This window comes from Anolis carolinensis, chromosome 2 (genome assembly GCF_035594765.1).
Source record: "Anolis carolinensis isolate JA03-04 chromosome 2, rAnoCar3.1.pri, whole genome shotgun sequence".
Lineage (NCBI taxonomy): Eukaryota > Metazoa > Chordata > Lepidosauria > Squamata > Dactyloidae > Anolis > Anolis carolinensis.
This window is the reverse complement of record NC_085842.1, coordinates 202066800-202083074: the sequence shown is the minus strand read 5'-3', so window position 1 is coordinate 202083074 and position 16275 is coordinate 202066800. Positions and strand designations below refer to the sequence as shown.

Sequence of the window (16275 nt, the reverse complement as noted above, 5' to 3'; positions counted from 1 at the left end):
AGGATGCTTTCCAAAATATGATAAAAAAATTCCCGAAGTGTCCCAAGAGGACATTTGGAGAAGAATATTGATTTTTATTTTTCCTGATAGTATTTCTCAAAAGTCTCCAATGCAGCCAACCGTTGATTTATTGCTGTGTATATTGTATAGAATTTTCTACTTTTCTGGTATTACCAATGTAAACCACATGTGTTTCTATTTATTTATTTATTTCATGTCAAAAGCATGGCATAAATGAAACATGAAACATCTTATTATTTCTGGAAACATTCTCAAAGATTTAGAGAATATTCCAGCCTATGACCAGAAGGCAGGCTTAACAGCATAGGAACATGAGACCTTTTGCCACTATGCATCTGCTTTTTTGCACAGTATAGTAATTGCAATTCACTATGTAGGACAAGCTTTTACAACAGGAGGCCCTACAAATGTTCCCTCAGGCCTCTCCTTCAATCAAGCAAAATCGCAGAACTTTGATCCTTTCGCTGACCTTGCTAACCTGAAAGCTGGCCTTCCAGGTAAGTGTGTGAGCAAGTAAAAGATAGAAAATGTCAATATTCTGTACAATTAAGGTAGCTAATGTAGCTGAAACATGGGGTGACTTGCAAAGTAAAATTTAGTTGTTAAAAAACAGGAGAATTATTTCTCATTTATTTCTCTATACTTTTTTCTGTTCAGCCAGAAATGGAAAACCAGTCATGTCCCTCTTGATTTCTATTACTACAGACAGTTTATTAACTGTCTGCCCTCTTTTAAACAACTTGTTTCAAAATTCAGTTTTGAGAAATCGCTGTTCTTCTTGATATGCTGCTGCTTTTAGGCTTCTGCACAGGACTCCTGATTTAAGCTTGGAAATGAAGTCCTGCTTGAGTCTGCCTCCTGCATTTTGGATCTGATATATAGAATGGGTTAATTGGAGAGGTCTGTGTGGGAAATTGAAATTGGGTACCATCACTTTCCAATATTCAGCATTCTAGTGTTTCAGCTGGGTTGCTTCACATGCTATGAGCAGGGTATGCACTCGACTAGTATGGAATAACAAGGAGGTCTACCAGGCATGAGTCTGGGAGTACGGTATTTTAGCAACTACCAAAGACTTGCAGATTTTGAGCTGCATGTGCTGTGGAGGTTCCAAATCCTCCAAAAGGGCCCTTTGTTAGTCTCCGCATGGCTTCCACCCTGGTGACATTCAGGTCCCAAGAAGGTTGCGTGAACCACTTTATGCATGCTCAGCAATGCTCCATGAGGTTCATTGGGATTGCTCTCTGTAATTAATTAGGGCAGCCAGAGGATGTAGGGTCAAGTTCTTCTGTGAGCAATTTTCACAGCTGTCAGAAGAAACTCATCTACACATTTTTATTTTGCCTCTAGGCTTATTATAATAGCTTCCTCTAGTTTAGTCATGCCTTTCACTCTTCCAGTGAAAGTACCTTTGCATCCAGGGTGGGCAATATGTGCCAAGTTCATTGCTGGATTGCAACTTCTATCAGCTCTAGCCAACACAGCCAAGAAAGAGGAACATCTGGAAAGTCACAAGTTGTTCATCCTTTCTCTCTGTATGTAGTTCAAATCTACTAGACAAATAAGGCCAGCATTCATCAATATGTAAATATTTTGTATGTTTACATGAGTTAATACTGGTATGTCAATCCGCCAAAAATCTCTTTGCAAAGACACCTCTTCTTTTATTTTAAAAATACACGCCCCTTTCTTTGTGTTTTTATATGTAAAATAACTTCTCCCATAACAACACAGCTATGGTGTTTGCTGCACAGTTAGCAGTATAATTGGTTTTTAATTAGGCAGAATAAGGTAACTGCATCCAGCAGTAAATAGTAAGAGCGGCAACAGCAGTTACTTGATAGTCCATCTCCAGCCTTCTAGCCATTCCCTTTTCTTGAAGGAGGACAGAGTTGTCTGTCCCAAATAGCCTGTCGTATTCTCTTAACCTGGCCTGCCTTTGAGTGTGGTGGAAGCTTTGCTCCCTTTTACCAGTATGGGATTTAGGTGTAACTGATTCTTCAAGAAATTAAATTTTATTTGCTTCTTCTTCAATTTCTTTGTGAGCTGCCTTGAAAACCAACTCTGGGAGAATGGACATTTAAAAAAATAATAAAATAAATAGCTTTCAAACCATTCAGCTTTTATATGGAATGGGGAAGGGGCCCCATCTTGTCCTTTGCCTCAAGAACCAAAGTGTCCATGGCCATTAGTGCTGAAACAATAATATAATAAATAATAATATACTCTATATTCCATTCTATCTCCCAAGGGGACTCAGAACAGATTACAGGTACATATATGACAAACATTCAATGCCATTATACAAGTGACAAAAACAGTACATAAACAGAGGCAGGCTTCCCTCTTTTTTCCATCTCCGGCATCTGGAGCTGTGCTCGACTCGGCCATGGGGATGTGCTGTTGTTCCATTCTTCTACACCGAGGAGCTTGATTGTTAATAGACACCTTCCTGATCGAACCGCTGACATGTTTTTCAGGGGCGCCTTTTACTTCCCTGCTAAAGTGGTGCCTATTTATCTACTCACATAGCTATTTTCAAACTGCTTGGTAGGCAGAAGCTGGGCTGACAGCAGGAGCTCACCCCATCCATGGCTTGAACTTCCAACTTTCCAGTTGGCAAGATCTTCTGTAGCTGGTGGTTAACCCATGGTGCAATCTTTGGGTTAAATCAAATAGAGTCTCTTAGAAGTCTACAACAGAAACTCTGATCCTTGTTTTCCAGGTGCTTCAAGTGGGGGTTTCTCAGCTGGTAGTTTTGCCCCGAAATCCACTCCTTCACAAAAGACTGGGCATCCGTGGCAGGCCAACAAACCACAAGCAACTAGCTCATCATGGCAATCTCACTCACAACCAAAACCACCAGAACAAGCCAAGCCGAGTGTACAGCCGAAACCCAACTACACAGTGAATTTCAGCGTTATTGGCGGACGTGAAGAGAGAGGCATCAGAGCCCCAGGCTTTGGTAAGTTCCTTTATGGGAGAACTTACAGGATATGCTTTAAATTGCTTTTCCTTGGAGTTAGCAACATTTGGACTGCAGCTGCTGTCATCCCAGCAGGTGCAGTGGTGTGGGAAGATGAGAGTTGCAGTTATGTGCTATTGTAATTTTTAAAATGCTTGAAGGCCATTAAGAGAACTGACTGTTTCTGACATTCACTTTTACAGTTATATATATAGGATTGGATCTGTATTTAAACAACCATGTGGTTTTTGGATTGTCTAATTGTTATTTATTTATTATATTTCTACCCCACTCTTCTCATTCCAAAGAGTGGGGTACAGAGTGGCTTACAGTTATGGCAAAACTCAGTGTCGCATTATGAATACAAATAAACAAATGCAACACTTTGAGCAATAAAATCAATAAAACATAAATACAATTAAAACAGTTTGAAACATAATGCCTAGTCTCATAGCTAAAGTGCTAGTTAAAGGCTACTGCCATTATCTCTAAGAGATCTTCTTTCAGTATCAGCCAACAACAACTAATAGTTTTTCTTATGGAGATTCTACATTGCAATTAATAGTTCTGTTCTGCTGATGCAGCTATTTTTTCCTGAAAGGGATGGATGCATCCTAGACTAGTATCTCCATTTTGAGCATTATACTCTGAGTTACCCTATGAGTCCCATCCGGGAGATAAGGCGGTATATAAATAAAGTATTATTATTATTATTATTATTATTATTATTATTAGGAGTCTAAACTCTTGATAGAGTCTCGTCACTTGTTGGTATTACGCTCAGCTTGTCTCTCACACACTCAAACTCCCTCATCATGTTAAGGTGTGCATTTGAGAGAAGGTCATCCGTGCTAAAGTATTTCTATTTATGGATCTGAAAGCTAGGCACTGAAGAAAGCTGGCAGGAAGAAAATTAACTCATTTGAAATGTGCTGGAGGAGAGGTCTCTTGATATTATTGACTGCAAACAAACAAACAAAAAAGACAAATAAATGGTTCCAAGAGCACATCAATTGTGAATTCTGATTAGGAGCCAAAGTGACCAAACTGAATCTATTGTATTTTGTGCATAACATGAGATGACATAGCTCATTGGAAAAGGCAACATACCTGTGTGTACCTTAAAGTTGCCTGTCAAGTTAGGCTGACTCCATGAATTTTCCTAGGCAAGAATACTCAGAAGTGGTTTTTACCAGTTCTTTCTTTTGAAATATATTAGTGGTTCTCAACATGTTGGGTCCCCAGATGTTTTGGCCTTCAACTCCCAGAAATCCTAACAGCTGGCTAAGGTTTCCGGGAGTTGTAGACCAAAACACCTGGGACCTACAGGTTGAGAACCACTGAAATATAACCTACTAGCTGTGCCCAGCCAGGCGTTGCTGTGGCAAAGTGGTGGTGGTATTGGTTAAAAATTGTTGTGTAATTTTTATTTGATGTTATTTGCATTTTTTATTAATCTTTATTGTAAGTTATATTTTTATTTATTATATTTTATTATTTTCTTGTATTATTTTTAGTTATTTTCTGTTATTATAGTATTTTATTGTATTAATTTTTAGTGTTTTTTATTATTTTTTATTGGGTTGCTAGGAGACCAAGTTGGAGGAGCTTAGCCTTCTAACTGGCAGCAATTGGATAAAAGCAATTATTCCTCTCTCTCAAAATAGAACTTTATTTTTCTTTTCTTTTTGTTGTATCAACCTAGAGGCGTGGATGATGGGTTGTGTTGTCAAATTTCGAGGTTGGGGGGCCTGTAGTTTTGTTGTTTTGTGGGTCGCCGTGATGCCTTCACTCTTTTATATATATAGATAGCGCCTGGCATTTGTGGGTGGTTTCCTATCCAAATGCTAACCAAAACTGACCCCGCTTAGCTTCCAAGATCAAACATGGTAGTTAGGCCCTGGAAATGACAAAACTGAAGGTAGTATGAACATTGGTAGATCTCATTACAAGTGGATAGACTCTTATCAAGGAAGGCACAGCTCTCAGTTTGCCAGACGTGAACAAGGTTTCCCACTCATAGTGATTGCCATAAGTGGCAGCATTTAATAATAACAGCAACAGTGGTTAATTTTGTCATTGTGTGCCTTCAAGTCATTTCTGATATGGCAACCCTAGATTTGTTCAGAGAGGGGTTGCATTCGGCTTCTTCTGAAGCTGTAATTTTGGCTTCCTCTGTGGCCAAGTGGGAATTCAAACTGCTCTCGAAAGTAGCTGTTCAGCATTCAAACCACAACACCATGCTGGCTCTAGCTAGCCATATTTAACCAAACCTATGCATGATTTTCTCTAAGCAGGCTCCTTTATTTCTGTCAGCCTTTTGACATACAGAGTCAACTACCTGAGCCAGACTGTAAGAGATTGTAACATTTGAATCCAGAATCTCATGGGTTTGGGCTTTGCCCAGAGAGGACTGTTAACAACTCTATCTGAAGTCCCAGCCCATGAGGTTCAAACCCCATAGTCCCTTATAGTTTAATGATAAAAGTGGTCCTATTTGTTATAAAACATACAGAATTAACTAATCATAGGGAGTATGGATTTAATCCAGACTGAACCCCATTCCAAGATTCATTCAGATTATTAATTATGATTGATGAGTCCTTCTGATTTTTATAGAATTCCTTTTAAGTATGACTAAGTATAATCTACATATGTCATTTAAAAGTGAATACTAGAAATCTACATTAATGGGTAGAGTATTTTAAATTCCCAAAGAAGCATGGGGAAATTAGATACAGAGACATGAAAACATGTAGGCTGATTATATTTCTGTGACTATTTTTTTCTTATTATGTAGAGGCAGTGTGAGTATGTGTACAGATCCTCAGTAATTGCTTTGGCCTGTAAAGCTGCTCATTTACTGAAAAGGAAAATTTATGGCTGAAAACATGTTCAAAATGTCTCGAATTGCCTAATTAGTGCACTTCTCAGCACATTCACTAGGGAATACATCTCACTGAAGGAATTAATGTTGAATAAGCAGGGACATTCTTGGAGTCTTGATATGTAGCTGTTTCTCAAGTGACAATGGATGGATGGGTTTCATTATGATTCATATGACTTGGTGTTACAACCATGTTGGTTAAGATAAAGGATTTTTGCTTCTTTGTCGCTTGTCATTGACCAGTGAATTTCATAGTTTTTATCTCATTTGCCAGGACAAAAACCCAAAGTGTCAGAAAACGATTTTGAAGATCTGTTGTCAAATCAAGGGTTTGCCGCAAAATCTGACAGAAAAGGACCAAAGACCATTGCAGAGATGAGAAAACAAGAAATGTCTAGAGATATGGACCCTCTAAAATTAAAGGTTAGATGTTTTTATACTGAACTATACCTGTACTGCCACCTCTTATGTGTGTTGGATAGAAGTCAGTGCCTGAACTGCATGTAACATCAGAGAGCTTTCTGTAAAAGAGGTGGAGAGGATAAAGACAAGATTTCTTAGTGTTGGTATTGTAGGAATGGGGAGGAACATGGCCCAGATGTGGAGCTTATGCATTGTTTGCTGAAGGTTCCAGGTTCAATCCCTTAAAATAACTTCAAATGAAAGAGCTGTGCAAAGACCCTGCAAAGACCCTAGAGAATGCCTGCCAGTCAAAAGAAATGATGCCAGCTCTGATTATAGCTTTGTGTGTTCAAAGCTTTAGAAAATTTGATAGTTTCTTTAGAGTCATTTCAATATTCTATCAAATTTCTATGTCTTTAGTGTGAAGTTTACTTTTTGAATGACATTGCCCATAATTCCCAGCCAGCAAAGCCACTGGGAAACTTTGGGACTATCTTCCCAAAAGGGAACTTTTCCAAGCTTTGGTTTAGTGAGTAGTGGCCTTTTTCAAGGAAAAAGACGTACCGTTAGCCCTCCATTACTTCTCTTTAAATGTAACTCTGGCTACTAAGTTTAAATCCACTGACCTAAGAGTTCTTTTTTTATCATCTCAGGGAAACATAGAGATGGAAGAACTTGCACAGAGTGTTGGTTCAGTGATGCAGAAAGTGGTAGTTTGGTGGCTGGATTTTTATGTGTGATTAGGCCTATCCCTTCTACCCCAGTGAAAAAAGTGAAAAGCTCTGTGTGTCTGTTCTGGTCCAAAAGCTATGCTCCCCATGGATAGGGCTATAAAAATAAACCTATGAAAGGTCCTATTCCTCAAACCAGGCTTACTTTCCCACAGTTCTATTTGAGCCACTTACTGTGTGCTGACAACCTAAAGTGTGTGTATGGGGGAGAGGGAATCCCAGCCCTGTTCTAATTTGTATAACCATTTTTGCTTAGCTTTCTGGCTTCCGGCAAATAAATATCATTTGTTAGTCATGGTCCCAATTACCGTCTTATCCATTTAATTTGTGTTTTTGTACCATTTTGTTCATTTGGAATGCACAAAACAGTATACCTCCCTCCGGTATAGAAATATCAGTGAAATGAAAGTAAAGTGGGAATGGTAACTGTTTGGTTAGCTGATTTTTGGCAGGGCCTACAGCCGAGCGCCTCTTACTCGGCGCGCTCGGATGTAGGCCCTGGCAGGGCCAAGCACCAAGCGCCTCTTAACTTGGCATTCGGCATACTTGGCTGTATGCCCTGGCATGCACTGGGGCTTTGCGACCAATGGGCTGATAATATTTATTTTTCCAGATCTTGAACAGAAAAGCTCATTCGGAAAGGCACCCGTTTTCGGGAAAGGTGGTCAAAAATTAAAACAAGGCCTTACAAATGAAACAAACAGGAACAGATAGTGATTCTATACAAATGCACATGACTATTATTTGTCAGAGGCAAGCAGGCTAGTGGAGATTTGAAAACTTCCATTAAATAACTACATATGGACATTTTTGAATGGTACTTCAAAGTAGACATTATTAAGCAGCTTTAGACCTTCTGTTTTTTTTTTAAAGAAATCTACATGATTTATGACCTGACAAGCATGAGCAGTGTTCAGTGATGATGAGAGATATAGTCCAAAACATTTGAAGGCTGTCAGTTTTGTATTTGAACTCCTCTGCCATCTTTCTCTTTTTTTCTCTAGATTTTAGATTGGATTGATGGAAAAGAGAGGAATATAAGAGCTTTATTATCTACTCTTCACACTGTGCTTTGGGAAGGTGAAACCAAATGGAAACCATGTGGCATGGCAGACCTGGTTACCCCAGATCAAGTGAAGAAGTACTATAGGAAGGCAGTGCTTGTGGTTCATCCAGATAAGGTGAGTGCCCACAGTTGCTCTTCAGTCTGCTACTCCCAAATTCCTCCTGTGTACCTGGAAGACAAAAAGACAGCCCTACTTCAAGTTGGCATATAACTGCCTGGAGACACTCTGTTCCCTCCCTCAAGTCACGCGTGTCAAGGCATGCGGACCAAATCTGGTTCACCATGTCACTTTATGTGGCCCTCCAGATACTGGACTAAAACTTCTTTATTACTCCTCATTAGAGATCATGACTAGAACTGGTAGGAGTCATGATACAGTAATATCTGGAAGGCTTCGGTTTAGTCAGGATAGTGGGTTTTGAATTTAGATGCAAGATTTATAGATATGATGCCTGTTCTTTAACCTTTCCCCAACCTCATAGCTACAAGTCCTGTTGGGCTGCAATTCCCATTATCCCCAGTCCACATAGCGGCCATTCAAAAGTGATGAATGTTAGCGTTCTATAACATCTGGGGAAAGTGCACTGACAGCTATGTAAAAGAATTATAGTTGGCCTTCTGTATCCATGGATTCTCCATCCATGGATTCAAAGCTCTTTGAAGGCAATCATAAGGCTGATGTAGCCCTCAGTGAAAATGAGTTTGTCACCTCTGCATTCATGGAATCCACAGAAGAAACAAGACACATCTCAAGATGCTCAGAACATGACTGTTTAGTGATAGAAAAGCCTTGTGAGTTCCAGTCTGCAAAGGCTTATACTTCATGGATTACTCAGACCTCAGAAATTTCTGAACTAGGAACTCTCAAATTTTGATTTTGTAATTTTTGAATTGTGATTCTAGAATATAGCATTTTCGGAGCATCTTGAAATGTTTGAACAATACCCTAGTCTGATAAATGTAGTAATTTTGCAAGAAACGAATGCTAGAAATATAATAGAAATTATTAATATTAATATTTGTTACTCGCCTCATGGCTTGAAGTGGAGTACACATAGTCAAAACACATCAACATAAAAACCATACAATAAAATACATTACTATAAAATATGTATATTAGAACACACAGTACAAGGATTAAAATTCAGTGGTAATAGAACGTAAAATTAATGGTTTAGAATTGACTGGGTAGAATTGCTGGAAGAGATTGGTCTTCAATTTTGACAGCTCATTTAGCTGTCGGAGATCTTCCGGCAGGTTGTTCAACAGTTGTGGGGTGTCTGATGAAAAGGTCCTCTGGGTGACCGTTGCCGGTTGGCTGGTTGGATTCAGTATCCCCCAGAGGACCTCAGTGTCCTAAAGGGCTGATTGTGCAGGCAATCCTATAGGTAACCTGGGCCCAAACCATGTAGGACTAATCTTACCTTTGCTCTAATGAACGGCTTGGGACTCCAGCCTAGGAAACAATTTTTGAGATGGTCACTGAACATAGATTTACTCCCAAACCAAATACAGTTGTGAATGTAGTATCTTTCCATCTGCTGCAGAAATAATGTGAGTTGTTTGTGATGCAACTGGGCAGTCAATTTATCATGTTTATTCTCTTTTGTTTCAGGCCACAGGGCAGCCTTATGAACAGTATGCCAAAATGATCTTCATGGAGCTGAATGATGCGTGGTCAGAATTTGAAAGTCAAGGCTCAAAATCACTTTTCTAAAATGGCTCCATTTTGCACAGCGATGGGATGATTTGAAAATGTATTGCCAGCAAAACTGAATCTTGAGTGCTGTTAGTGTAATAACCTCCTGAGATCAGGGAGTGGGGGGAGGTGGGGGCCTTCCCGGTTGTTGCACATTTTGAAACTGTACACTCGCAAACAGGTGTGCGCTGTAGGAAGCAGAATACGAAACATGACAGAAGTGGCCAACTGGGCCCCTTGGCACTAGGAAGCTTGTGCCCTGAGGGTCCCAGGCCATCTCAGATGAAATTAGAGGCACCTGTCATTCAGAGGATGGGTCTTGGTGTGGACAACATTCGCTGCGAGATACACCATCCACTTTGAATTCTGAATTAATAGTTTGACATTTTAATTTTTGCTCTCCATCTGAAAAAAAAACACACAACCTCAGCTTGCGTTTCTCTCCCCCATGCCCAGTAGTCCTTGTGATTTTTCATTTTGCTATATACTTGTTTGCCTTACTCAAAGTGCTTTAGTTACCTATCAGCTGTGAGCTTGCTCAGCATCTCTTGTCCTGGTTTCTGTGAGAGGTGTAAATTTTTCTTCTGTATTTTATGTAATCATTCCTATAATCATTCTGTAAATAATTAAACTGTTTTCTGACAACACCTGCATTCCTTATGCTGCATTGACAGTTGTTAGGCCAAATATATTCCGACTGGAGGAAAAGTTTGGCTCGTATTAATTTATAAGATGTGGGTTTTGTTTTGGGATTGTTTTTGTTTTTTTAAAAAAAATGGGAATAGGGAATTGGATCTTGGCTTTAATTTAAGTACTGCATGGTCTTGTCTTATTTATTATGATCTTTTTGGAGGCAAACTGTGTTAAATTTCTATACTAAAATGTAGGCATTATCTCTTCCCCCTCCTTACTTTACTGAATGGTGTATGTGCCTTTCGTCAGCATTGTTGAATTGTATAGGAAGTAGGCAGGTTGGCATATTTGCAGAAACCTGAAAAGTATGTGCAGTAATTTGCTGCTTCGATATTGGTCCAACGGAATTGAGTAAATGTTGCATTGTATGCTGTTGAAGGAGTGTGTGTGCGTGCGTGTGTGCTTTTGCCAGCTGTGGGTAACTTCTGCTCACCTATTTGAAAAGTCCGTTCATTTTAGATGTCTCTGTTTGTGGCTCAAAGATCAGGATAGCATGTACTGTCTTTTAAGACAATATCCTATTTAACATCCCCTTTCCCACTGCTATGGCCCACAGCAAATGAAGATACAGCAAAGAACGCTCTGTTCCTGCCGTCTTCCCGGGGAACCAGGGACCAGAAATGCACTGACTATGCAATATGTTTTGCTTAGGAGTATCCCACCTCTATGGATCCAGTTTCCAAGCTGCTGTCAATATGGAAAAAACTTTACAGAACAAAAGAGAAAATATTGATGTGTGGAATATGTCTTGTCTTTTCCACATTTTTCTCTCTCTCAGGAGTGGAACCGCAGGCAGTGTTTACTTGGTTTATAAAAACTGTATCTGGATTAGATAATGTAATCCCAATGCTATTAGATTGCTTTTTCCTGGTATAATACATATATGTTGACCTACTGATTCAGATTCATACTTATGATCAAGGGATTCAGGGAAGTTAGCTATAATTTGTGGGAAACACTAAATTATCTTCTGATGTTATGTGAATGAATTCCTCCTTTTTGACTTTGGATTCCAGCTTGATGAATGGATCTTGTGCTTAGCTATGGGTCCAGATATGTAGGTGGTTGCATCAACTTGGTTTCATAGATTTCAGGCTATTTTGAGTTATTGGGAAACAGTTGGCAGTCCCAGAGGAGGAATCTACATTACACTTAGTTCTTTGGCTCTCCCAAAATAACTCCTAACTAAATGTCTGTATTTCATCTTGAGTAATCCAACAAAACCTCCAGTATATTTTAAAGAGGTTCCAGGTAACAATGAGTGAGGATGATAGATGTTTTCAACTCCATCTCTACTTCAAATTAAGTCTCACTTTTTCATAAATACATAGTACTTAGGATTGTAATTTCAGGAGTATGCCCAGTTGTATTACTAAGAATACAACTAGTGATGGGTGGAAATACTCTACTGCAAGAATGCACCGTTTCATGGCTACACAAAAGGAGCATAGGTCATAAAATTTGATAAACAATAAACTGCACATTTTTCACATCCAACAAAATATGCTGGTCATAGCGCTTGAGTGTATTCTCCCTTGAATATCTGGCAAAGGTAGGATTGAACCATTTGAAATGATGTTGATACATATTTAAACAAATTTCATACAGCCCCATGAGTGTTTCTGCTGTTTTGGAGAGCACTATACTGCAATTTTGGAGAGTAATTTGGGCTTTATAGTCTAAATTGTAGTAGTGGGGGAGGCATCAGAAGAGGAAGAGAATGAAATTGACAAGGCTATTAAATGAGATAGGAATTGTTCATGGCTACATGGAGGCCAATTTTTTATTTCTGGGGCTAAGGGGAAACGGCATTTTCTCCTCAAAAGAGTATTTTCCTTCTGGTAAGTTAATGTGGGATAAAAAGAAAATGACTATACACGGAAAGAACAAGGAAAAAACTGTCAGGTAAATTTTCTTTGGGGGGAAAGGTGCCCATCTTGAAGTTTGATACAATTAAAATATATTGGTATACTGAATGGGCATTCTTAGACAGGATGGGTAAGAGGTCATTGTCAAATACATTGTCTCTCCCACACCAAAAATTTGTCAGAATTGAACTGCTAAAAGCCAACCAAAAAACATGCTTTTAAGTGCTTTCCATGATGGCAAACTGGGAGCACCTCATTTGAACCGTTAAATGGCCTTTTCTTGTTTGCTCCTGAATTATAGCAATGATGCAGCAGTGGCTCCTAAGGGGAGAATGTTGGCTCCAGAACCAGCGGAGTTAGCCACTTATTTTAAAGTAATCTCCAGGGAAAAGGGGAACAACATGACTGAATAGGGCTCCCGCATCACATTCCTATACATCACCTTTGTAGGGTACCTCTTGTCCATATGGCTTCCTCAGAGACAGACAGACACCTTTCCTATCACCAGTGAGTGCAGAGGAGGGCAAAGTGTGATCTTCCAGATCTTATCAGATTGCATCTCCTATCACTCTTTACCTATGGCTGCCTCAGCTAGAGTGTTGGGTGTTGCAGTCCAACAATATCTGGAGAGTCTGAGTTACACACACCTGTGAAAGCAGGTGCTTTATAAATGACATGTTTCATTGATCAAAGATTAAGGAAAATGCCTTCTATTAAATCAGACTACTGGTCCATAAAGCCAGCATTATATCTCCACTGGCGTTCCCTAACTTGGGTGCTCTCTAATATGTTGGACTGTAAATTCCACTATCCTCAGTCACCATGATATTACAATCTGCCATATCTAAATGACACTGGTTTGGGAAAGCTGGTCTACACTGATTGGCAGCAACTTTCCAGGACTGAATTTTGCAGTGATGAATGCAATGCAAAGCTCCTGAGCAGAAGTCTTTCCTCCGCTGGCTTGAACATGATACTTCTGACCTCGCAAATCGTCCTTTTGCTGTCTGGGCTCTATCATTGGCTCTGAATTTGTAAAGACCAGTAGGAACTTGGTGGACATGCTGAGCTCAGGACAATTGGCCTTATGTTTTCCTTGGAGGAGCACAGCAGTGTATGTTTAGCACCCTCCTGTGCCGGCTGCTTTGCTCTTCTTCTCCAGCCGCAGTGTGTAATGTCTGGATCACTCATATCCAGAGTGTAGAAAAATCACCTTTTGGGATTCCCAAGTTGCTGAATCCAACAGGCAGCATGACCAGGGCCATACCAACTGTAAATTTAAAAATCGTAATCTTTTGAAAAATCCAGCAATGCAGTGTGTAAGATCACAACGTAATGCCTTACACTTTGCTCACTTGTGTCACATTTCTTAATGTCTGTTCTATTGGAATATAAATCCCACCAATCTGGTTTGCCTTCCAGATTGGTGAACTATATTGAAAACTCTGTTAACCAGCATATAATTTGGTGTATTTATTTAGCAATCCTATCAGAAATTATTTCCCTGCAGTACTGTCCCCTTTTCACCACAAGGAGGTGCTTTAGAAGAACAAGTGGCCAGGGAAGTAGTTTTCTGGCAACACTAGAAATGGGAATGTGTAAACTGTTGCTGCTTATCTTGTTTTTTGTCTTCCTAGAAAAACGAGTTTTTCTCGTAAAGTCTTCTTTACCCAACAGACAAGTTTTGCCTGTGTGTACATCAATGGTGCTCAACCTGTGGGTCCCCAGATGTTTTGACCTTCAACTCGCAGAAATCTAACAGCTGGTAAACTAGCTGGGATTTCTGGGAATTGTAGGCCAAAACACCTGGGGACCCACAGATTTGGGGACCCACAGATTGAGAACCACTGGTGTACACAAATTAGCAGTGGACCAGATTTGGGTCAAGGTTTTATGTCTTATATTGGACATCTGAGAACCAGTGTGGATATGGGGTGTCCTCATAGTCAGAGCTAAAGAGATGGGGTTGAATTAAGCCATCCAGACTCTGGCCTGAACAGTCTTGAATCCCATTATCTGCCTATCAGAAGAAGATGTTTCATGTCTCTGTGCCCTTTGTCTGTAGAGGACTTTGTGACAAGAGCATGTAATTGTGGGCTAACTTAAATTGTATGCCATTTCCAAGTTTACATTCCTGTGACAAAGCACTGGAATCCTTGTTGTGTAGTAACTCTTCCTTTCTTTTAGACTGCTCTAACAATCTAAATAGCACTTTTTTCTATTGGAATTCCTTTCTACTTTAGGGCTTGCAAGTAATTTTTTAAAAAGAATATCAGGAATTCCTACCAGTCCTTTTGGATTGCATCATTCCCCAGGGTAGTAGCTGCACACCATTGAGCAGTGGATATAAAATGCTTTAAAAAATTAACTATATTCAGGCAATAAAAGGATTTCTCATTTGGGACTGGGCGTGCGTAATTTCTGCAAAACCTCCCCACCTTGATTTGCCTCTTTGTTCTCTGTGACTTTTGCACTCAAAAGTTCAAGAATAAAACTTCGAAATAATTGATGCAACTGTCTTTTTTATGAAGGGTGAATTTATTTAAAGTTTTTAAAATATAAAAATAAAAAACAGGATTTTGCGGCATTGTGGACACTCTTGGAAATTATTTGCTGAATGTACTGTATACTGTTTTATGGAATTGAGGAATATTAAATGAATGAGAATTTTTGCTCACTCCATGGTATTTTGCAATTTCACGTCCTTGTTGCAAGTCATCTCTGTGTGTATTATGTCTTTTGTGGGGGGGGGGGGGGGGTAAGCGGATAGACAAAGGGAAACCAAAATCTTATTTTTGTCTTCATTGGGGGGATTGCTGTGTGCTGAGTAATTTTGGTAATAGTTTAATGCAAAATGTATAAACATGTATGTATATAAAATGAACTTTGTCTGAAGGCTGCACCTTGTAAACAACCATGGATAATGTATTGAATGTTTGGCACATAATGTTCTGGATCAAAGTATTTTGCTTTGGAATTATGATCATCAGTGATTAAAAGAAATCAAAAATATTTTCCTTTATTCATAACTATGACATGCAGATGGTTACTTGTGTGTCTGCCATCCGACATCTCCACATTTATTTATTTATTTATTTATTTTGTATAATGCTCTTCTCCCCCAGGGGGACCCAGAGCGGTCTTGCATAATGGCAAGATTACTGCCACATATAATACAAAATATAGTAAAAACAAACAATCGTAAAAACACACTTAAAAACCAATATCATACCCCATTAAAACAGTGTGTGACCGTTACTACAGGGCCAGTGGCATTGGGCCAAAAGTCAGAGCCAGTCTGTATTCAACTTCACATTAATCCAACAAATACATCAGATTCTATCAACCATATCTTAGGATGGGCCAAAAGCTTGGTCCCACATCCAGATCTTCAGCTGCTTCCTAAAAGACATGAAGTGCTTTATGATGGTTGCCATACTTTAAAAAAAAACCAAGGGCTAAAAAGTGGATAAAAAGGTATATAAGCAGAGTGTCATAGATCAATTTCATACCAGGGCTTAATTTGATTTTTCAATACAGTATGGGAAATTCACAACATTTGTGGTATTTTATTTTACTGGAAGGCAAGTAAAGAAGCTTGTGAAATTATGGTATGAGAAAGTGGATGAAAAGTTTTCTTACTTCATAATACTAAAAATCTATCGTTATAAAATAAAACACCAGGCAGATTTAGAACAGATAAAGAGAAGTGCATGTTCACTTTATACAACTGATAGTTAAATTTTGAAATAGGCTAGAGTCAGACGAGCAATCGTTGGAGTGTTGAACTATGACGCTGGAGACCATGATTGGAGTGAAATTGGGCAACTCCCACTCTCTCAGCTTCAGATACCTTTGTGTTAGCTCCGCCTTACAGTCGCCCTAAGTTAGAAGTATATTTTATTTATCATATCGGAAGCGAATTAAGAATACAGTTATAATG

At 39.2% G+C, this 16275-nt stretch overlaps 1 protein-coding gene across 3 annotated transcripts in view; it reads left to right on the top strand.

Moving 5' to 3' along the window:
- gak (cyclin G associated kinase) overlaps window positions 1-15344 on the top strand; it is a 115755-nt gene extending 100411 nt beyond the window's left edge. For 2 of the 3 annotated variants that reach the window (XM_062971543.1, XM_062971541.1), the window contains 5 exons: window positions 399-518; window positions 2747-2986; window positions 6148-6296; window positions 8011-8187; window positions 9688-15344. In XM_062971543.1, coding sequence (XP_062827613.1) covers window positions 399-518; window positions 2747-2986; window positions 6148-6296; window positions 8011-8187; window positions 9688-9789 — 788 coding nt within the window. In that variant the 3' untranslated portion in view covers window positions 9790-15344. The remainder of the gene's footprint in view (window positions 1-398; window positions 519-2746; window positions 2987-6147; window positions 6297-8010; window positions 8188-9687) is intronic. The other variant, XM_062971542.1, reaches the window with a different exon arrangement.
- Window positions 15345-16275: the final 931 nt, after the last annotated feature.